General features: G+C 46.7%; 1 protein-coding gene and 1 long non-coding RNA gene across 5 annotated transcripts in view; one reads left to right on the forward strand and one right to left on the reverse strand.

The window, feature by feature from the left end:
* Positions 1 to 13,657, forward strand: part of LOC122212774 (leucine-rich repeat-containing protein 37A2-like) — a 158,731-nt gene extending 145,074 nt beyond the window's left edge. Inside the window, exons 7-15 of the mRNA XM_042926742.1 lie at positions 1,262 to 1,380; positions 3,407 to 3,684; positions 3,952 to 4,152; positions 5,740 to 6,807; positions 7,190 to 7,294; positions 11,477 to 11,526; positions 13,069 to 13,123; positions 13,203 to 13,345; positions 13,447 to 13,657. Of these exons, the coding sequence (XP_042782676.1) occupies positions 1,262 to 1,380; positions 3,407 to 3,684; positions 3,952 to 4,152; positions 5,740 to 6,807; positions 7,190 to 7,294; positions 11,477 to 11,526; positions 13,069 to 13,123; positions 13,203 to 13,345; positions 13,447 to 13,549 (2,122 nt within the window). The 3' untranslated portion in view covers positions 13,550 to 13,657. The remainder of the gene's footprint in view (positions 1 to 1,261; positions 1,381 to 3,406; positions 3,685 to 3,951; positions 4,153 to 5,739; positions 6,808 to 7,189; positions 7,295 to 11,476; positions 11,527 to 13,068; positions 13,124 to 13,202; positions 13,346 to 13,446) is intronic.
* LOC122212778 overlaps positions 1 to 23,020 on the reverse strand; it is a 152,277-nt gene that overhangs the window by 123,257 nt on the left and 6,000 nt on the right. Inside the window, exons 2-5 of one of the 4 annotated variants that reach the window (XR_006199300.1) lie at positions 18,458 to 18,901; positions 17,243 to 17,436; positions 16,773 to 17,122; positions 1,949 to 2,611 (exon numbers count right to left, since the gene is read on the reverse strand). This is a non-coding gene — a long non-coding RNA (uncharacterized LOC122212778). Of the gene's footprint in view, positions 1 to 1,948; positions 2,612 to 14,702; positions 16,030 to 16,772; positions 17,123 to 17,242; positions 17,437 to 17,791; positions 18,347 to 18,457; positions 18,902 to 23,020 lie in introns of those variants that run through there. The other 3 variants (XR_006199301.1, XR_006199299.1, XR_006199302.1) reach the window with 3 other exon arrangements.

The raw sequence follows: 23,020 nt of genomic DNA on the forward strand, positions 1-23,020 counted from the left end.
TTAAAAAAATACTTCCTTTGGCATTTCTACAGTGTAAGCCTGCTAATGATGAATTCTTCCAGCTCTTGTATGTCTCAGATAGTCTATCTTGCTTTTATTTTTGAAAGATTTGGGTATAGAATTCTAGCTTGATGGCTATTTGGTCCCCCTCTCCTTTTCACTGCCTGAAAGATGTTGCCCCACCGAGTTCTGGCTTACATTATTTCCAACAAGAAATATGTTGTCATTGTTATATCTTTGTTGCTCTGTGTGTCATGTGTGGTTTTGTTCCTTTGGCTGCTTTTAAGATTTGCTCTTTATCACTGGCTTTGACCAGTTTGATTATCATGTGCCGTGGTGTAGTTTTATCCGTGTTTAATGGATTAAACTAAACATGTAGTTTAATCCATGTTGTGCTCAGATTTCATTGACCTTGCTGGATTTGTGAGTTTATAGGGTTTACTTATTTGGAAATGTGGGGGCTATTAGTTTTTCAAATTTTTTTTATATCTCCTCTCCTTCGTGGACTCTAAGTATACATATATTAGGCCACTTGAAGTTGTTGCACAATTCATTGAGTTAAGGAGAGGCATGGGGTTTTTTCCATATATGAAATACTGTTATAATAACTTTTTTAAATGTCCTTGTCTGCTAATTGTAGCATTTGTGTAGATTATGGATTAGTTTTTGATTGATTGCTTTTTAAAAAAAAAAATTAACATTTATTTATTTTTAAGACACAGAGAGTGATCAGGGAAGGGGTAGAGAGAGAGGAAGTTAAATCTGAAGCAGGTTCCAGGCTCCGAGCTCTCAGCACAGAGCCTGATGTGGGGCTCAAACCCATGAACCACGAGATTATGACCTGAGCCAAAGTTGATTGCTTTTTATCCTCAGTATGGGCCATATTTCAGATTTATTCAAACTCTTAGAAGTCTACCCTCTTTCTGTGTGCTCTCAACCCGAAGTGAGACTTTTGGCTTGGAAGGAGTTACCTGTGTATTAAACTACTGATCAGTGTCACCCAGTTCTAATCTCTATCTCATTCTAAGGGTACCATACCCCATGTCATCCTTACCTTTCCGTTGGGCACCTCTGTCCTTCTATCTGTGTATTTATAATATTCAAGAGCAGCAGTTGGCCAACTGGTCCCTACCCAACCATCCAGGCCATGTGCCTCAAGAATTCCTTTTTGCAAAGCCCTGTGATGACTTTGGCCCGCCTCTTCTACCTACTCGAGTAACTCCTTTACCACTAATTTAATTGTCTGTGTTTCCATTTATAGGATTTTACCTAGCCGTATGGCCTGCTGTCTCTGCCAATTTAAAAATACTATTGAGGTTGTCTGTAAGACCGTCAAGCTACATTGTGACAGTGCATGTCTGACAAATGGCACACGTTGTGGTAAGTCCTAATTGCCTGATGATAAATTTGTAAATTTTTATTTTATTTGTGGTTTAACTTTTATTTTTAATCAACAATGATAATTTTTTTTAATGTTTATTCATTTTTGAGAGAGAGAGCATTCACGTGCGTGAGCTGGGAGGGGGCAGAGAGTGAGTGAGGGGGACAGAGAATCCGAAGCAAGCTCTACACTGACAGCAGCAAGCCCCATGCGGGGCTGAACTGTGATATCATGACCTGAGCCAAAGGGATGCTTAACTGACTGGGCCACCCAGGCACCCTAACAATGGTAAATTTTTAAACTAATGATGTCATTGCATTATTTTTACTCATTCAGAGTTCAGATCCCTAAATTTCTAAGAACTATTCCTTTGTTAAAAGTCAGATTCTCAGTTACATTATTAAGTCAACTACCCCCAAATGAAAACCTGTTCACATAGTGCATCACAGCTTATAAGCTGATTTTACGTGCGTTAGGTCTCAGGTGCCCTTTGTCTTATAGGACAGGTGGAGATACCTTTTTGTTTATTTTGTTGTTTTTATAAGTGTGTAAGAGTACAAGTGATGCTGATTTCTGAAAAAGTTTTATTTGGAGCCTCTGTGTTTCTGTGCCCTAACCAGAAGCTGCTACCCAACCGTTCTAACGGATGAGAGGGCTCTTCTATCCTTGGGCTGTCCAACTCTTGTTCTGAATCTTAAGCTTTTCTATCCAAAACACGGGTGCTTTTAGGTATTTTTCTGTTCTTAGGTTTTATTGGCACTAACTTGGTGACTTCCAAAATGTGCTTTTGCACCTGGATAGCTTGAATATGGGTCCCTGTCAATGGTCTAGGGCACAGCATAAATTACACGTTGCTACTTCTATAAGTGGTGTTGCTTATTTTCCAAAACAGTGTTTTACCACTTATCTTACTCCCTTCTCCCTTAGAGGTGGGCAGAATAGGCATTTTTTTTTTTATCTCCTTTGACAGGCGAGGAAAAATGAGATCAGAGGTGCCTTAGCCTAGCACTCGAGTCTCCTCTCCCGTTTTGGGCGCTCCGCCAGCCCGCTGCTCCTCCTCTCTCGTGACCTTTATCACCTCCTCCTCCGACTCTCACCAGCACCACTAAAAATACTTTTAATTCTTCTGGAAAAACCCAGCTGCACAGTGCTGTTCAGTGTACACAAGCTGTACGCTTGACCTTCATGTAGTTGGAAGCTCTGGATGGTTCTCTCAGTAAAGCTAGAAATCTGGAAATGAAAGGAAATGAAAGCAAAGTAGGCATTTGACCAAAGTTTCTTTATCCCTTCTGCATTTTAAAACCTCAAGTATCATTCCGTTGATTTTTTTGAACGCCCCACAGTGGCATCTCTCTCATAGCTGGAAAATCTCTTAACCTATACCCCACATCTCTGCCCAAATTTAAGCAAAGAACCAGGGTGGACTTAGCGGGTCTTGTGTTTAGTTTTTTCTGTCTAGAGCTTATGTTACGGGAGGTGCGATATATGGGAGCAGGGACCAAGCAAAAGAATTGGTGGGTGGGCGGAGAGGGCGTGTCCAGATGAGGACCTGCTGGTGACGGGTGTTGTCCCGGGCATATGTGATGGTAGCAAGAACTCAAGCCCACTGAAGACGTAGAAGGAGGAAGACTCGCGCTCCCTCTGCCCCCGAAGCAGGACAGGGTGGGGTATGTGAATGCCAGGAGTCGCACTAGAGCTGCACACAGTTTAGCCGAGTATCTTCCGGCCTTGGCTTTTCTTGAGGCCTGGGCAATCGGCCCTTAGGGACCAATGGAATAACTCTAAATATACTTATTCACACTGTGGAATGTTCTGAGGAAATAGCTACTTTTTCAAAACACATCTTTTTGTCCTTTTGTTGTTGCCAATCGTGGGTCCAAGTTTGAGTTCGTCTCCTCTCTAAATGGCGCTCGAGTATTTGCTGATTCTTAATTTGCTTGACTGGGACGTATGACTGTGCATTGACAAAGAGCTGTGCTGTCAGTCTTTCATTATCAAAACTCATCTCTTCTTCTTCTTCGACAGATCAGGAAGTATACCTAAGGAAGGCAGAAGGATCATTCATGAAGGTATTGACAGCTCGAAAGAAGAGCGCCAGCACGGAGCTGACTATTGAGCCAGAGAAGGCGTCCTCAGACATAGATCGTGTCAGTTTGTCAGCCTTTATGAATGAGCAGCTAGACTTCAATGACGAAAGTGATGTCATTAGTGCACTGAATTACATATTGCCTTATTTCTCGGAGGGCAATCTAGAAGACGTAGAATCGACGCTGTTACCGTTCATTAAACTTCTGTTTTCAAATGTGCAAGAGGGAGACAAGCCCGTGGGTCACTCGATGAACGACACAGGGGACCCTTCTCTTAAACCTGGATCCAACAATTCAACTTACAAGGATAAACTGAGAAAACTCTACTTTCTGGAAAATTTGTTAGATGCAGAAATTCAGGAAAAAATTGATGACGTGAAAAAGAAAGAAAAAATGGCCATGCTTATACATTCCAGCCTTTTAGGTCCCAAGTTTAAACGTCAAATCTTTCCAAAGAAATTGGAAACTGCCCAACCGCAGGAGAAGAGCCTAGACGAGGTTGAGAGTGTGGGGAAAAAGTTCCTGAGAGTGAACAAGGTCATCAAGGGCCCAAAGGGCATACGGAAAAGGCACTTAAAAGAACTGAGACGTCAGAACATCCAGAGGAAACAGAGCGCCCAGCCATCTGTGGAGAACATGGCCAAGGAAAGAAGGCTCAGGACACCATCCCCAGGGGAGCTTCCCGTGGCGCACAGGCCCAGCAAATCAGTGGGAAGCTCCTTCAATACAGAGCCTTCGTTCATAGATGAGCACAAGGCAGCGGTCTCTTCTCTCATGAAGCAATACTTTTTGGACAGGCCTTCTGCCACCCCCGCTCCCAAGGAAAGAAGGCTCAGGACACCATCCCCAGGGGAGCTTCCCGTGGCGCACAGGCCCAGCAAATCAGTGGGAAGCTCCTTCAATACAGAGCCTTCGTTCATAGATGAGCACAAGGCAGCGGTCTCTTCTCTCATGAAGCAATACTTTTTGGACAGGCCTTCTGCCACCCCCGCTCCCAAGGAAAGAAGGCTCAGGACACCATCCCCAGGGGAGCTTCCCGTGGCGCACAGGCCCAGCAAATCAGTGGGAAGCTCCTTCAATACAGAGCCTTCGTTCATAGATGAGCACAAGGCAGCGGTCTCTTCTCTCATGAAGCAATACTTTTTGGACAGGCCTTCTGCCACCCCCGCTCCCAAGGAAAGAAGGCTCAGGACACCATCCCCAGGGGAGCTTCCCGTGGCGCACAGGCCCAGCAAATCAGTGGGAAGCTCCTTCAATACAGAGCCTTCGTTCATAGATGAGCACAAGGCAGCGGTCTCTTCTCTCATGAAGCAATACTTTTTGGACAGGCCTTCTGCCACCCCCGCTCCCAAGGAAAGAAGGCTCAGGACACCATCCCCAGGGGAGCTTCCCGTGGCGCACAGGCCCAGCAAATCAGTGGGAAGCTCCTTCAATACAGAGCCTTCGTTCATAGATGAGCACAAGGCAGCGGTCTCTTCTCTCATGAAGCAATACTTTTTGGACAGGCCTTCTGCCACCCCCGCTCCCAAGGAAAGAAGGCTCAGGACACCATCCCCAGGGGAGCTTCCCGTGGCGCACAGGCCCAGCAAATCAGTGGGAAGCTCCTTCAATACAGAGCCTTCGTTCATAGATGAGCACAAGGCAGCGGTCTCTTCTCTCATGAAGCAATACTTTTTGGACAGGCCTTCTGCCACCCCCGCTCCCAAGGAAAGAAGGCTCAGGACACCATCCCCAGGGGAGCTTCCCGTGGCGCACAGGCCCAGCAAATCAGTGGGAAGCTCCTTCAATACAGAGCCTTCGTTCATAGATGAGCACAAGGCAGCGGTCTCTTCTCTCATGAAGCAATACTTTTTGGACAGGCCTTCTGCCACCCCCGCTCCCAAGGAAAGAAGGCTCAGGACACCATCCCCAGGGGAGCTTCCCGTGGCGCACAGGCCCAGCAAATCAGTGGGAAGCTCCTTCAATACAGAGCCTTCGTTCATAGATGAGCACAAGGCAGCGGTCTCTTCTCTCATGAAGCAATACTTTTTGGACAGGCCTTCTGCCACCCCCGCTCCCAAGGAAAGAAGGCTCAGGACACCATCCCCAGGGGAGCTTCCCGTGGCGCACAGGCCCAGCAAATCAGTGGGAAGCTCCTTCAATACAGAGCCTTCGTTCATAGATGAGCACAAGGCAGCGGTCTCTTCTCTCATGAAGCAATACTTTTTGGACAGGCCTTCTGCCACCCCCGCTCCCAAGGAAAGAAGGCTCAGGAGACCATCCCCAGGGGAGCTTCCCGTGGCGCACAGGCCCAGCAAATCAGTGGGAAGCTCCTTCAATACAGAGCCTTCGTTCGTAGATGAGCACAAGGCAGCGGTCTCTTCTTTCCTGAAGCAATACTCTTTGGGCAGGCCTTCTGCCACCCCCGCTCCAAAATCCCCACCTGACGTGAAAAAAGAATCAAAAGACTTAACGTACACCATTTTTGTTTTAGAAGATGCAAATGCTAGAGTTAGAAATATGAAGGCTTTCAGACCAGCCTCACTCCCCAGAAAGACACACCGCTTTCATAAAAGTCGCTCCCGTGTGGTCCACAGAACACCCAAGGCCAAACTGAATCGAAAGTCCAGAAAGGAAAGTTCACTCAGTAATAGACAGCTGCTTGCAAAGAGGCCTCCATCCTCTGCAGTCAGGAGCCTCATAAATTCCCCTTCACGAGAGGATTTTTCATCTCCGGGAGAACTGAGTCCTCAGAAAAATCCTTTTCCAGAATTATTTGCTCCTTCAGGAACTTACAGAGAAAACACTACTGTAGAGAACACTACTGCTCAAAATGTTTCTGAAGAAAATATTTCTACAGGAAACACTACTATGCCAGAACAAACCCTCCCTGAATTCACAGACCGTAAGAATCTTTCCACTGCTAATTCTACTGTTACTGCAGACAACTCTATGCCGACCGTTAAACAAACCAATGATACACAACGGGAATACCACAATGCGGGCACTGGCTTGCCCCCAAAAGCCACAGGCTTCACTGTGTCAAAGCTCTCGTCCTCGGGTGATCTGTTTGAAATTCAGTTAAACCAGCAGCTACAGTCCCTCATCCCCAGCAATGATGTGAGAAGGCTCATTTCTCATGTTATCCGGACTTTGAAAATGGACTGCTCTGAGACCCAGGTGCAGCTGGCCTGTGCCAAGCTCATCTCCAGAACAGGCCTCCTGATGAAGCTTCTCAGCGAGCAGCAAGAAGTAAAGGTGTCCAAGGCAGAGTGGGATACGGACCTATGGAAAAATGAGAATTATATCAATGAGAGCACAGAAGTCCAGAGTGAACAGAGAGAGCAGGAGTCAAGGGAGGTGAGGATAAATCCCCAAATGTGGGGTCTCGACATTTAGGTGGTTTAGGACATGGACCCAAGCACAAGGACCGGGGGCTCCTAGTCCGGGTCTTGTCTTGGCCACATAATTTTGGCTAAGGCAGTGATCTGCCACTTTGCTCATTTAGGAAACAGTGCCGCTGTTCCCAGAGGAGACAAAAAGAGGACCTAACATACAAGATACATCAAGTCTTGAAGAAAATGCTAATGATTAAGATTACATATCACATTAGATTTGGTATATTCCTTAAGAACCTATAAGCGATTCATCGGAAAGAATGGGGTTTTAGAGTCGTTAAAGAATAGTTAACTTTCATCCTATCTCTGTTTTCTAAAAAAATTGTTCTTTCCCTTTTTTTTAGCTCACAAAAGAAGTTCCAGGCTATGGCTATAACAACAAACTCATCTTGGCAATATCTGTGACTGTAGTAGTGATGATTTTGATCATAGTGTTCTGTCTCATTGAGGTAAGGACAACAATTAATTCCGATTCCCAGACTATATTCCTTCTTTACAGTAGATTCAGAACCCACAAACTGAAAATCAAAGCCACTTTCCCACCTATCACGACGTGATATCCCTCTTCAGTCTGGAGGACTGAGATATGCTTTGTCCTTTTATTGCAAAGTATATTCCAGGGATTTTAAAAGGAACCCCACTGCCGGGAGACATCTGTGGATTGTAACCAAGATAACAAGCCATTAGCTTGTTCTGAGACATTAGGTCTAAGAAGGCCACAGTTGACATGATAGTAAAATTTCTTCAACTCAAAAAAATGATGTCGATTCGATGCACTCACCAGTCATCCTCCTACTACCACTGATTTCTTTCCTCGTTGGCTAAAATGATGAGAGAGAAATAGTCTTCACCCTCATGGAGCTATCAGTCATCTTGGAAGAAAGGGCATGGCTTAGAGATAAAAGTGTCATCTTGTTGATTAATTAGATGTGCCTACAGCTCTCTCCTCCACTTCGCAAGGCATTGTGTAAACAGGTTCAGTTAAAACCCTGCAGCTAAAATCCTGCATCAGGCTACTCAGAGCGTGTCATAATTACAGTTGCCTATTCCTGGAGCTTGCCTGTTTACCTTTTATTCAATTATGTATGAATTGAATATATATTCAATATATTTATTCAAATATACATATGCTTATTATATATCTATATCTATATCTATCTATCTATATATATCTATATCTATATCTATATTGCCATCTGTCATGGCAACCCTCCATTTCAGCCAAAGCAGCCCCTCACCATCCCCTAGTCAGACCATGCCCATTCCTACTTTTGTTGGTGACTTTGCCCACTTGAAATTCCTTTATTTCACTCTGCTGGTGGAAGTCCCGTGAGCCTTCAAAAGCCAACTCGAGTTCATCTTTCTTCACAAAGCCTTCCCCGAATACTGTAATACTCCTGGACCTAGTCCTTCTGTGAGATTGTCACCATTTCTTAGGGTCTGCAGTGACGCATTCCCCTCCCCTGATAACAAAAATATGCTAAACAGTTTGTTAAAAGGCAGCTCCTCAAGAGAGAAATATCAGGGTCATGGATCAGAGCAGAGATATGTAAGGCTTCCTGGTCTATCAGACTTGAGTAAAACCTGACTGGATGTATTAACTGCTAAGGAGAAACATGTCTGTCTTCTGGAGGGTTGGTCAGTAGTAAAAGCATAGAAATGGTGAGGAAGAGACCAACATGGGCAGTGCCCACCTAGCCTTGCCTAAGAGTAGAGATGGCACCTCAGGCAGCAGATGAGAGTCAGGCCCACCAGCCGGGCTGTGCCCGCGGGGCAGATGGATGGATCTAGCTACCTCCGTCCTTTCCATGAAACACTGGATTCAGCTAATTACTTTTCTTCCACTTCTCTTCTCACCAAATAGCCTTCTGATTATACTTCAGTGTGCCACAGAGGCCTGTCTCCACAGGAGACAGGAGTCCCAATCATGTGGACACAGATGCCCTATCTGTGGAATGGGTGGAATGGATGTTTTCCTTATTGTCAAGTCATGACCTGACATTCTGATTTTGATCAATCCTGTGACATTGGTAAGGTGATATTGCCTCCATGCAGAAAGAAGTGCGTTCTCTCTTGATGAGATCAGAGTCTGATTTCTCAGCCTAAGAGCCTAGGAACTAGCGTGGGGTCAACTTACCATGACCTCTGGGAAGAGAAATCATTGGCCATTGTCCAGTCAGTACTCTGCATCTTGAGGTGGCCTGCAGCCTTTTGCTTTTGGGAAGTTCTATAAACTCCTATTGCTGTTTTAAATTCCTATGTGGTTTAACCTTGTGTTTATATTTTTTTTATGTGGTTTCATTATTTCCTCTCCCTACTTAGATGATACACTTTTTGAGGTCAGAGACCATGCAGTTTTTTTCCTGTAGTGGACAATAATGATGTTCAAAGGAAGAGATGAGGCATTGTGTCAATTTCACAATGAGGAATAATGCAACGTAATATTTATGTGAAGTAGCCTACAGAGTCCAGCAATAGACAGATCCGTGGGTGACTAGGACTTTTAAAATGTTACCTTTTAGAGGCGCCTGGGTGGCTCAGTTGGTTAAGCGTCCTACTTTGGCTCAGGTCATAATTTCATGGTTCAGGAGTTCGAGCCCTGTGTTGGGCTCTGTGCTGACAGCTCAGAACCTGGAGCCTGCTCTGGATTCTGTGTGTGTGTCTCTCTCTCTTTGCCCCTCTCTCACTCTTACTCTCTCTCTCTGTCGCTCTCAAAAATAAATAAATAAACATTGAAATGTTACCTTTTAGTATTCAAATCAGTGGAAGAAAATAAATAAATGGTAATAGAACAACTGCTTAATTATTTGGGAGGAAAATAACAACAGATCCCTATTTCTCACCTTAAAAAAACATATTTCAGTACATGTAAAAAAAGAGAAACAGGAACCCATCAAAGTGCTAGAAGAAAACAGAATCAATACTTTTATAATCTTGTGGTGAGAAAAAGCTTTGTGACCTGATACCACATGCAGAAACATTTGATAGATTTGATCGTCTTGTCTGATTTCTGCTTGGAATAAACCAGACATCTGATTTAATCCCCACAGTCCTGTGAGGATGATATCACCATCCTTCTTTCCTACATAGAAGGGGATCAGCTTAAGGCCCCTGTGGCAAAACCCAAAGCAGAACCCAGCTGTGCCTGCAGTCAGCCTGTGCTCCTATCCCACTGTTCCGTCTCCTTCACGATAAAAACACTGACAAATATTTGAAACATTGAAATTCAGTGAAAGCCCTTGAAAGGATTAATATATTTCATATGAAGAGAGTTTTATAAATCAACAGGAAGAGGACAAACAATCCAGGGGATCAAGGGGGCAAGGACTACGATGAACAGGGGGTGTGGACAGTCCGTCACCATATCTGCCTCATGGCTTATGGGACATGGGCCTCGTTAACAAGGCCTTTTCGCCTCATGGTATAAAAATAGTCTCTGATATTTTCTTCTGTACTCTTATAATATTTGTTGTGATTTATTTATTTTTAATCTGTATGGAATCTGTCTGGTGTTTTGGTACGGTCGAGGTAGGGGATCTAACTTTTTTCCCTTGCATAAAGATCCAGTTACTTTAAAATCTTTTATTGAATGGTTCATTCTTTCTTCATGGATCCAAAATACTAGTGTTATCTGGACTCTATTCTATCAACCTGGTTTTCTTTTCCTGTATCAGTATCACGCTACATACTTAACTGCAGTTGCTCTGTAAGAACGTATTTTAACGTCTGCTCTGTGATCTTCTTCTTCATCCATTTTGTAGCTATGCTTGCACATTTTCTCTACCAAATGTCAGCTGGCCAGTTTTTGTTTGAAAAACTGTCTTGGGATTTGAATGGGATTGCCCCGAATTTGTAGGTTAATTTGAAGGGAACTGACATCTTTACACTATTCTCGGAAAATAGTGTCTCACATCACGTATTCGTTTCTTCTTAATGTCCTTCAGAAGAGCTTTAGTGTTTTCATCTCATAGGTCTTACCCATTCTTTGCTAAGTTTATTCCTAGGTACTTTATGCCTTTTTATTGATAATTGTAAATGGGATAATTCTTCCGTCTTTTGATTAATTATTTATGGAACATAGGAAAGTCATTGAGGTTTACATGTTGATCTCTTGATTTTATATATATCTAGCCATCTTGCTGAATTCTCATGTTTCTTCCAACAAAATTTTAGTTGATTCTCTTGGGCCTTTTAGTTTGTCTGTAATTTCATATGCAAATATGTCTTAGTTCTTCCTTTCCACGACTCCATTTTTCCCCAGTGCATCAGTTAGGACCTCCTCAACACCAATGAATAGCAGCAGTGATAACAGACATCCTACTCTTGTCCTTGATTTTAAAACAGTGCTGCTGTTTAGGTTTCTGGTAGACACTTTTCTTTTCCTCCTCCCAAGAATTTTTATTAGGAATTACCTGTTGAATGTTATCTGAGGCAGTCAGTAAAATGTATTACCAGCTGCACGCGAGTTAGGTGTTATTGAAGAGTCAAAGGACTATTCAACAAATTCCTGTCCTAGGAAAAGTTATCATCTCACTGGGTAGATAAGACCTAAAATGCAAAGGAATGAATAAAGATGTGGAGGGAGTGGTTATTGTGATGGGTAACTGTGATCATGTTTTCTTCCAAAACAGATTTATTCTCATAGAACAGCAGCCAAGGAAGGTAAAGAAGGAAGCTCAAGGTAAATATTAGTCTGGCAATCGTTAAAGTAGAATTTTAGAACTAGATTTTCAAACTCATCTATTTCAATCCCCTTGTTTTACAGCCAGGAAATCACCAAAGGCAGAAAGAATACATATTTGGCCTAATGCTTTGCCTGGATCCAGCAAAGTTAGCTGCCCAGCCAAACCCGAGTTAGAATGGGACTGGCACAGAGCACCTGCTCACTAGACCTTTAAAGAAAGATCGTGGGGGGACGGGGGTGGAAATGTTCAGACCCGTTCCCGCTGGCGGTGGGCATCAGGCCTGGCCACAGACCTTCTCAGAGGCTCTGGAGAAGGGATAGGGAGGGCCAAAAGTCGTGGGGTGAAGGGGCTAGTCTTCAAGCATGATGGAAGGTAGAATACATGAGTCCCTCCCGTAAAGTAGGGGGAAAACTTCCTTCTTCCTCCTTCTGGTTTTCGAGGCCCCGCTCTCCATTCCCTTTATCCAGACCCAATAGAATTTGAACTGGGAGAGACCTTAGATAATCATTTATCTCTTCCTTTTATAATAATGAGATGGAGAAGGAGAAAAGGAAGATATCTTGCCGGACGGTTGTATCACTAGTACCACTAGAACCAGAAAGAAGATGGTTCCTTTCCAGTTGGGCACGTCTCTGACTACACTGTTCTTGGGCTGTGAACTGCATTTTATGTCACAACTCAGTGCACACATACCGTATAGACATAAGTACCTTCTAAAACAAACTTACCATACACTCTGATTCTTTCTGTTCTGTTTTTTTTAAGTTTATTATTTATTTGGGGGGGAGGGTGGAGCAGAGAGAGAGAGAGAGAGAGAGAGAGAGAGAATCCCAAGCAGGTTCTACACTATCAGCACAGAGCCAGACACAGGGCTCGATGTCACAATCTGTGAGATCATCACTTGAGGCAAAATCGAGACTTGGGCTGCTCACCTGACTGAGCCACCCAGGTACCCCCTATTCCATTTGTATTCAAAAAGAGTATTTTGTGTTTTAGCGCTAGCCGTGTGTTTTCAGGTGATTTCACGACTCACTCACTCATCTGCCTGCAGTGTGAAAGTCAGTGAGCTAGATAACTGCTGGTTGGACTCAGGCATTCACTCGGTGCGATTCATCTTGTAAGGTAAAGCAGCTAGGAAAATAGAAACACCTCCCCACCCGCCAGCAAATGATGCCTGTGAGGCTAAGCCTGGCGGGGACTGATGTAAAATGCTTCTGGAGAGAGTTAGGTGCTTCTGCCGTGTGGTCACCCAGTTTGTTGACTGCACAAGGGCACTTGGCCAAGGGCCAGAAGGTGAGCAGGGTGAAAATCCTGCCTATACTTCATGTCAAGTTACATACAAAGGTCTCCCAGGGACACTGTGGGGCCATTATGGACAGACACAGGAAAATTCTGAAAGCCCAGCATGTATGGAATTATTTCTGAGATCCCAGGTCTGTGTTGATTTTGCTTGCTAATAAGACTGGAGAAATACATTGTGAGAGGCATGGAAAATGGTACGAATCACTAATTGTCTGTGTGTGTGTGTTTCCTTCAAGGGGCTTCTTTGGATCTCTGCTGCGTAAGAGATGCTCAGAGGAAAGTGACAATCAGGTAAATCTGAGGAGGATAAAGTACCGTGGCTGGAGAAGGCAGGGGAAACAGACCTAACGTTGTCCTTTCTGTTTTCTAGGAGGGCTTTTTCTGGAGAAGGCGGCCACTTTGGCTTAGGGACATGTACAGACCCCTCAATGCCACACGCAAGAAAAACATGGCACAGAAGCTACACGACAAGGATTCTTCTGATGAAGATGAGATTTTCAAGATGGAACTAGGGTACGTGATTGGGGAAGATTTTCTCTAAAACGAGGAAATTATGAAGAGTTGAATTGTTCCTTTCGAGAGTCAAAGCCTTGGCATTCTTCTCCTTTTCCCAGGGAGGCTGGCAAAGCCACAGCAGAGAAGACTCGGACCACAGATTCCACTACTGAAGAGCTGGGTGACGAGAGTGAGACAGCATGTGAGATTGTCACAGAGTGAACGCCGTCCTGCCTCAGGCCACCTACAAAGTTTACTTTCCGATACTGGCTTCTCAGCATTGCTTATAAAATACTTGTTTTTCTCATATTAAAATGTATAAATCCATAACCAATTCTAGCCACGTGGTAAGGAATTAAAACGTAAACGGTTAAATATTTATCTACAGACAACAGGGGCCACAGGCGAGAGAAGCAGGACTGAAGCCAGAGTCCCTCGTGGTAGCCAGTATTTCCACAAGACACAGTATGGGCAAAGTAGGGTGAACGGGGCATCTTTCCGTCATTTCCCTGATACGGTCAGTCTCTGGAAACTGGAAAACGTATCTTCAAGGGGCTTAGACTATTAAGTTAATTAACAGCCTATTCTGGTGCTCTCTCCCCTGGCTCACCAAATACCAGTTATTCACAACGCGCTTGACCCCCTGCCCATAGAGGATCATCTCTCTCTGGCCCCTCTGTGAGGTCTTTGGGGTTGCCAGAATATTTGGATCGCTGAGCCGACCTCCACTGTAGGGCTGAGGCCTGTCTTTCTTCCCAAGAGCTCAAACTCAGACACAAAATGTGTAGTTGGAAGTAGGGTGTTCCTCAACCTTACAAGCTAGTAGATAATTCCCATTGGGTTTTTTTGTTTGTTTTCTTTAAAAAAAAAAAAAAAAAGTCCCCACCCTCAGAGAGCTAGCAGGGAGATGCTGGAGGGTTAGAGTAAAGAATGTGTGAGAGCAGTAATTACCCAGGACTGCCCTGCTCAGGCCTTTATTTCAGAAAACTTATTGGTGGGGGCACTTACTGTTCACCTGTACCCCACTAGCCTCTGCTGACCCCACTGAGGGTCGGATGCGTGCGGCTGGGCTCTCTCCAGTTCAGCCCAGCACCACACCTACCACTGCTTTCCTACCCAGCTCAGATCAGGGCTGCACGATTCCAAGAGATAATGCAGCACAACGTGCAGAAGACGCAAACATCCCTCCACTTCTGCAGAGGAGGGCGTTAACCAGTCACATTTAGGATGTTGGGAGGAGTCGGGGTGCCTGGGTGGCTCAGTCCAGTGAGCATCCGACTTTGGCTCAGGTCGTGACCTCATGGTGTGGGAGTTTGAGCCCTGCATTGGGCTCTCTGCTGTCAGCACAGAGCCCACTTCAGATCCTCTGTCTCCCTTTCTCTCTGTCCCTCCCCCCAGCTCACACACTGTCTCTCAAAAATAGATAAACATTAAAAATAATGAAGTCATCTATGCTTTCTGAGTACATGAATGACAGGTTTTAGAAAAAGGACGTCAGAGTCAAAATACAGTAGTGAATAAAAGAAATCCTGAATTAACAAGGTTTGATAATCTCTTTTCTTAATGTCTGTTTATTTTGAAAGAGAGCAAGGGGGGAGGGGCAGAGAGAGAGGGAGAGAAAGAGTCCCAAGCGGGCTGTGTGCTCAGTGTGGAACCCGATGCGAGGGACTCGATCTTACGACCGTGAGATCACAGCCTGAGCTGAAGTCAAGAGTCGGATGCTTAACCGACTGAGCCGCCCAGGCGCCCCTGACAATCTCTTTAAATGCCCCCAAATAAATGCTGGTGGCTTAGCGATAGGTGATGGAATATGGCACCAACCGCTGGCCACCAACAGAGTCCCCCGAGGGGACAGTAGGACTGGGGCACAGCCCAGCAGGTTTGGCAGGGTTGGTAGGAACGGTTCCAAGCGGGGTGATTGGCCCATCAGTGCCTCTTCGGCTTTATTAGTTTGCTGCTGCTGGGCAAGGACACCTGTTCTCCTGGTGCCTGCTCCCGTTCCCCCAGCGTTTTAGTGAGAACGGCCACCAAGTGTCTGTCTCTGTGTGGTGACTTCAGTGAGCCAACAAATAACTGTGTTGAAAGCACAAGACTAGAGAGTAACAGTAATCGGAAGCGGCAGCAGCACCTAGTTTACTATTTGCTTACTTGGTGTCAAGGCCTGGGTTGGGTGTTTTGCAGTCTTAATTTAGCCCAACAGTCCGTGAAAACATACTTTATTATCCCCATCTGGCAGATAAGGGGACAGGGCTTAAAGGATGTAGGTACCCTGTTCAGGTGCCCAAGGCCGCAAATCCAAAACTGCCAGGTAGGGGTTTAATCCAGGCCTGTTAACTCCAAAGCCTGCTGACGGTTATACTGCCCTGCTGCAGGGTGCAGGGGTACAGAGACGTCTAAGCCATGGTTACCATCAAAGAATCAATAATTATAACGATGAGGATGGTGGCCGCTACTGTTTGTTGAGCACCTGCTTTGAGCCAGGCGCAGTACTAGGCCCTTTAGTCACTCTTAGGTCACAAGGGCAGAAACTCCTCATGCCAGCTCAAACTCCTTCATGAGCTGGGTGGAGCGGGGGCCGGTGGTGACTTTTTGAAGAAGAGAGGTGGACACAGAGACAGAGCTGACGAGAAACCAAGAAGACCCATCTGTGCATAGTTGGGCTTCCCGAAGTGTGGGCCGGGATTCCAGGCAACTCCATTCTCCTATTTTGGAATATTTCCATTAGCTCAAATGTGGTTCATAAAGTGAAGCTTAGAAAATGTTGTTTCTATAACACGACCTCAAATTTGCACAATACTTATCAGTCTCAAATGCTACCTTGCCGTATTTCTTTTAATTTTTTTAATGTTTATTTTTGAGAGAGAGGGAGAGAGAGAGACAGAGCATGCGGGCAGAGAGAGAGGGAGACACAGAATATGAAGCAGGCTCCAGGCTCTGAGCTGTCAGCACAGAGCCCGATGCGGGTCTCGAACCCATGAACCAACCACGAGATTATGACCCTCTCTGCCACCCCTCCACTCGCACTCTATGTCTCTGTCTCTTTCTCTCTCCAAAATAAACATTTAAAAAAATTTTTTAAAAACAACAATAAACATTTATTCCTCAAAAAACATCTTTTTTAATGTTTATTTTGAAGAGAGAACAAGAGAGAGAGGGAGACACAGAATCTGAAGCAGGCTCCAGGCTCTGAGCTGTCAGCACAGAGCCCAATGCGGGGCCCGAAGCCATGAATGGTGAGACCATGACCTGAGCCAAAGTCAGACGCTCAACCAACTGAGCCACCCAGGCGCAATACCCATCCCCAACCCTCCCCTCCCTCCCACCCCCCATCAACCCTCAGTTTTGTGAACATATTTTAAAACTACCATAGCCAGGAAAACAAACCATTCTAGATATTTCAAACACACACACACACACAAAGGTCATACAAGCAATTGGTGCTCACCACTGGTGGGGCTCGCGGTGGTGAAGGTCAGGGCCAGGGGGGAATCGCACCACTAGCTCTCAGGTTACTTTACCACAGTTGCTCTCCATAGATTCAAAGCTGCTGCTGCCACTCGGTCAGGAAACTTCGGGAAGCCGCTGCCGGGGTCACTACAGCCCCATGGCCCCAAGCCTGACTGGTGGGGAGTATGGACTCCAACATTCGGCCCGCATGTCTGCTGCTACAGAGGAGAAAAGCATGGCTTCCACCTCCTTCCACCTCCGCCTTCCAAATTTCACACAGGTACGCTTTATTGGCACAATTCTGCTGTCGAGGGAATCTGTCAACGATGGTTCGTGGGTTTCCAGGACCTGCAAAGAAGGGGCTAGAAATGGGTGTCAAGAGCCAACCAACATCATCCAGCAAACCCCTCCTGATGGGTGGGTGTTCAAAGGCTTTGTAAAAGGGGGGTGGTGTCCACGTGGAGTAACCTGGTGGTCGTGTTCCTAAGTCAGAAACCCTGAAAGGTGTCATTCTAGCTGGGCAGCAGGTGAGGCGCTAGATGCTGACGACATACACTCAACCCCAGAGGTGACTGGAGAAGCGCCTGGCGTTGATTCTTAGTTTCATCTCTGGAACGTTCTCACTGGAATTAAAGCTGGATGGACTATTGGCAATGCAGTATCTGAGAAAACATAGCCCCCATTCAAAAGGGCTGCCAGAGAAAAGATCTCCACAGGGAAACATGATTTCTCAAAATACAGCCTTTGGACCTCTATACGCAAACATCCCTGGGATGCTTACTTAAAAAGCTGATCCTGAAAATAATTTAATTTCAAAGGCTGTTGGGGCACCTGGGTGGTTCAGTCAGTTGAGCGACCGACTTCGGCTCAGGTCATGATCTCACGGTTCTTGGGTTTGAGCCCCACGTCGGGCTCTGTGCTGACAGCGCGGAGCCTGGAGCCCGCTTTGGAGTCTGTGTCTTCCTCGCTCTCTGCCCCTCCCCCACCCCCCTGCTTGCACCCTGCCTCTCTCTCAAAAATAAATATTAAAAATAAAAAAATTAAAAGGCTGATCCTGCACACCTCCCCTGATGAAAACAAACAAAAGCAGACACTACTTAAAGTAATCCAGACAGATTTCAGTCAGTAACATAGTATTGCAGTGCCGTAGGGGAAAGGGTTCATCGTGAGCAGGCACCCGACTGGGATTATTACAGAGGTGATGGGGTATTTCACAGGGAGAATGAGGGACTAGGGAAGGGAATGAGTGGGGGGCTCTATGATCAGAAGTGAAAGATGACAAAAAGCAGGAAGGCGACGCTGGCCCATATGAGACCCATCTGGCTTTGCTGACACTTCTCAAAGTTAAGCTCCTGCCCTCTCACAGAAGCTGGGAGACAGGGGCCCGATCTTCAGGCATTGGCTGGACTCAGCAGCCAATCCTTTAGACAGCCAGGAGTTTTGCAGGCAGGCACTTTAAGGGAGGCTAGGGTCCTACTAGGGATGCGGCCACGAGCTGCCAGCAACCACGTCCGTGTTTGTTCGCCTTCACAGGCCAAGCAAGGTCGAATCAAGAAGAGGGCTCGGAGGAGCCTGGCGAGCATTTGGAGAAAGAATCTGTCACCCTCCGAACCCACATGCCCACCCCTCCTGAGCCCATCCCCCAAACAGAGGGACCACTTTGACAGGCCTTTTTATGCTCACCAAACGACTGAAGTAGGACAAGGCGGACGGGGAGGTGGGGGAAGCAGAGGTTCTCCGGCTTCTTCAGGGCTGGAGGTCGGCAGGGATTTGGGGGTGGGAGACGAAGGGCAGAGCAGATTGAGGATGACCAGGAGGCTCAACTGGATTCTTAACCTGGGAGTCCCGTCGGGACTCCAGCATGGTGGTCATGCTGGCCGGCTCCTGCCCCCACGGAGGTCAGGGCCTCTCAGTCCTGAGGACCACCAGGCACGACCAGCTCTGGCTCCTGTGGTCCTGGTGGGGGTATGTTGTTGAGACCTGGGGGATGGCGTGGAGCACCAGCTGGGGGGCGGGAGCACACTCATTCAAGAAGAAGAAAAGTCCCGAGGCCCAGAGCAGAGGCAGGAATGGTGCTTAGGCTGCGTGTGTTTCCAGGGCAGCGGCAGAGAGCGGTCTGGCGCCACACTGTGGAGGAAATGAAGATTTCAACGGTACAAAGGCCTCGTCTGGATGAGGGCTACACCCCAGGGTGGTAGAGCAGGAAAACAGAAGGAGCCTGGCTCCCTGACATAAGAGCCACCGAACCAGCCCCAGATCCAGTACTTAACCGGATTATCATATGAGAGATCAAGAAGCTGCTTCTTAAAAAAATTTCTTTTCAATGTTTACTTATTTTTGAGAGACAGAGACAGAGCATGAGCAGGGGAGGGGCAGAGAGAGAGGGAGACACAGAACGTGAAGCAGGCTCCAGGCTCCGAGCCGTCCGCACACATCCCGACGTGGGGCTCGAACCCATGAACGGCAAGATCGTGACCTGAGCCAAAGTCAGACACCTGACCGACTGAGCCACCCGGGTGCCCCCAAGAAGCTGTTTTTTAATTTAACCCACTGTTGGGGCGCCTGGGTGGCTCAGTCGGTTAGGTGTCCGACTTCGGCTCAGGTCAGGATCTCACCGTTCGTGGGTTCAAGCCCCACATCGGGCTCTGTGCGGACGGCTCAGAGCCTGGAGCCCGCTTCAGACTTTGTGTCTCCCTCTGCCCTTCCCCCACTCAATCTCTGTCTCTGTCTCAAAAATAAATAAACATTTAAAAACAAAGGAATTAAAGGGCGCCTGGGTGGCTCAGTCGGTTAAGCATCCAACTTCAGCTCAGGTCACGATCTCGGGGTTCGTGAGTTTGAGTCCCACATCGGGTTCTGTGCTGTCAGCCTGTCAGCACAGAGCCCGCTTTGGATCCTCTGCCCCACTCTCTCTGCCCCTCCCCCGCTTGCACTCTCCCCCCCGCCCCCCGAAAAAAAGGATTAAAAAAAAAGAATTAAAAAAAATCACTTAACCACTGTTGTGTTGGGTCTCTACTGCAGCAGCTGAACCTGTACGTAACCTGATAACGGAGGGAATCCATGTATCTGTTATCTTTTGCCACAACAGTGCTAATAGACCATCCTCAAAACTCAGAGGAGGCTGGGAAACCGATTCTCACAGGTTGGCCGTTACCGCTGTACTTTAATGCCCTGCTGGCTGGATCGGCGCTGCTTCTCACTGCTGGTCTTTTCTCCCTGTGTTGCTGCCGGGACCCAGGCTGAAGAGGCAGCGGCTACCCAAGAGAAGCGTAAGAGAGCAAGCAAAAGAGCCATCGGGCCTCTTCGAGCCTAAGCACGGAACCAGCCCCAAGCCCCAAGCCAGGGGATGGGAAAGTACACTGTGGCCACGAGGAGACACAGCAGGAGCGGGGATGCGGGGAGGGCCCATAATTCTCTCTCCCAGAATGTGACAGAGTCCTGGGTCAGAGGCTACAACACGGTGGCCCTGCTCTTCTAGGCGTCACCTACGAATGGCGCAGAGTGAAAGACAGCGTCCGTCCATGTGAAGACTCAACCGCAGTTCTCTATTAGGTCAGGAGCCCTGACAAGACAAGAATCACATCTCCTTCCTCTTCCCAACGCCTAGGGCCAGGCCCTGCCCTCAGGGCTGACTCAGGGAGATTACTGGGTGAATCTGAGACCATTTCTTCACTCTCTGCGTAGGATTCCTTATGTGATACAGACTGACCTCCTAAAGGTCAGCACACAGTGCTAGGGGTTTGCCCGCAAAGCTGCAAAGGGACTGTGCCATTGGGAACTGAGATGTGTACCGAGGTCTGTCTACACCGCATCCTGGATCCACTGCCTGCCAGAGGGACCTCCAGAAGAAAGGACTTCCACAAGTTAAATATCGCAGACTTCACACTCCAAAGGAGAACCGTTTGAAGAGAGCCATGGTTAACCCTGAGGAATGCCACCATCACCACAGAATTCCAGGCACCGGGCATGTGGGTAGAAAGCATATTTTAGGGCAGTGACTCATGGTAAGTCGTTTCCTCCAGTCCCTAAAACGGGCTATTCAATGTCAAGCTGTCTCAGGCTCAGGCTGATAACAGGGCAGCCATAGGGGACCTAGTGGGAGCTGCGTTGTCACGGTCCAAGTCTGTACGCACCGCTTGTATAACCTGCCCAAGTTCACAAAGACAGGATATCAGTCGCCGCTCTTTATGCTCCCAGTGAAAGAAATCCAACTAAAATATGCTTAAGCCAAAAATGTCATACGGTGTATCGGCTCACATAACCGGGAAGCCTAAGATCTTCAAGCTGGCCGCATCTAGCGCTCAAACGTCATTCTCTCCCCAACTATCCCTCAGTTGTGCTTTCCTCCATGACGGCTTCAGGCTTCAGGATGGATGCCCCAAGACTGCAAAGATAGTCGTTAGTAACTCCAACTCTCCACTGAGGTTGAGCAAGCCTCATAAAGGAAAGCCAGTCTTCAAAAAGCCTCTGATTGGTCTGCTTGGACCCTGTATCTGGCAGGAGGAGACCCTGATTGGCCAGCCATGGTCAGCGTGCACCTGCAAGGTGGGCCTTAAACCAGTACTTAAGTCTCTGCTAGGGCACAGGAACTGAATAGAAAGTCAAGAGAGGGGGTTGTCTCACGGCAAGTTGAGGGGGCGAGGTGACAAATGGAAGACCAGACATTGAGGCTAGATTGAACTAACCCTAAGCCTAAACTTTGAACAGGCTTTCACACGTTCATAGATGCTATTGTGAGTAAAACACAAATTCACTTAAGAGCAGGAGTGCCTTCATAGTAACTTTTGGTCTTTCTGTATTTTTTGTCCCAATTAATAGATATCGAAAGGATCCCTACGATCACGAGCAGGTCCGAAGACCATTCTATTTTTTAATATTAGAAAGGGATTCTTAACTGCAGATTAAGAGAGAGAGTAAAGAAAGCAAGAAGAGAAGGGAGCCAGGAAAACCCCAGCCCAGGAAGCAGCGAAGGAAGGTTCCAGGACAGCAGCGTATGACAGGTCAAGGAGGTAGCCGAGGGAAACGGCACTAACTGTCATGCCAGAGCACTGGAGCGGAGTGGAGGAGTGATCGTGGCGGGCAGCACAGAAAGAGAAGGAGAAGAATTTAAACCCCGGGGGGTCAGGGGACAGAAACGAGTGCCATCGGACTACATGAGCAAGCTCTGCGGTGAACAATGCTTACCTAGTCACAATTCTGCAACCACTATCAATCATGGGGCAAGAGTGACAAAACTAAACCCCAAGAATGGAATGGGTGGGGGGGTGTTAAAGACCTAACTCCTTGCCTGTGTTGCTAGGAAGTCCACAGATAGTGTCTAAAATGGATGAATCAGAGCACCTGGGTGGCTCAGTCGGTTGAGCGTCTGACGTCAGCTCAGGTCACGATTTCACGGTTCGTGGGTTCGAGCCCCGCATCGGACTTTGTGTTGACAGCGCAGAGCCTGCTTGGGATTCTCTCTCTCCTTCTCTCTCTTTCAAAAAAAAAAAAAAAATTAAAAAACTCTTTTAAATGGAAGAATTAAGAGCTAGAAACACAAGATAGGTGGAGATAAGCACCAGAAGATCCAGCGAGAGGTAAGGAGGACCGAGGACTGGCGAGCTGGCCCAGGAGGGTGGGGATGGTCGAGGCAAGAAGCTGCTGCGGGTCATTCTGTTTCCTCACCACTTCATTTCGTACTATTTGAACTGTAAACTATGTGTGATAACATTTGGGAGGCTTAAAGAGTCCATTCTTTTGTCAACGGCACCTCAAAGCTGTATTTGTGTCCAACTTTATTGAGATAGAATTGACACATAATTTTTACGAACCCTTTAAATCCATTTTTTAAAGAGAGTGGGAAGAACCAGCTTCCTGCAACAGAAGCCATGAGAACATTACCTATTCCGGTTTCAAAAGAAATGGTGGCATTAGTTCTGCTTAGATGATTTCGGTCAGAGACCAAGTAAGCATACATCTGGGGTTCAAACAAGAGAGGCTCTCACTCCAGTGCTCAAAGACCAGTTAGAAAACGGAGATCTGACTGAACTGGGTAGGTACGAATTAGCCAAAACTGTAACAATAATAATAATAATAATAATAATAATATAGCTAGTTATCCTCAAGTGCTTACTTCAGACCAGAAACCGTCCTGAGGATATTATCTTATTTAATCCTCATGGCAACTGATATTTTCCCCAATTTACAGATGAGGAACTGAGGCTCAGATAGTTTGGGGAACTTCCCGGAAGTCACACACTCTGGCCC

This window comes from Panthera leo, assembly GCF_018350215.1.
Source record: "Panthera leo isolate Ple1 chromosome E1 unlocalized genomic scaffold, P.leo_Ple1_pat1.1 chrE1_random_Un_scaffold_50, whole genome shotgun sequence".
NCBI lineage: Eukaryota > Metazoa > Chordata > Mammalia > Carnivora > Felidae > Panthera > Panthera leo.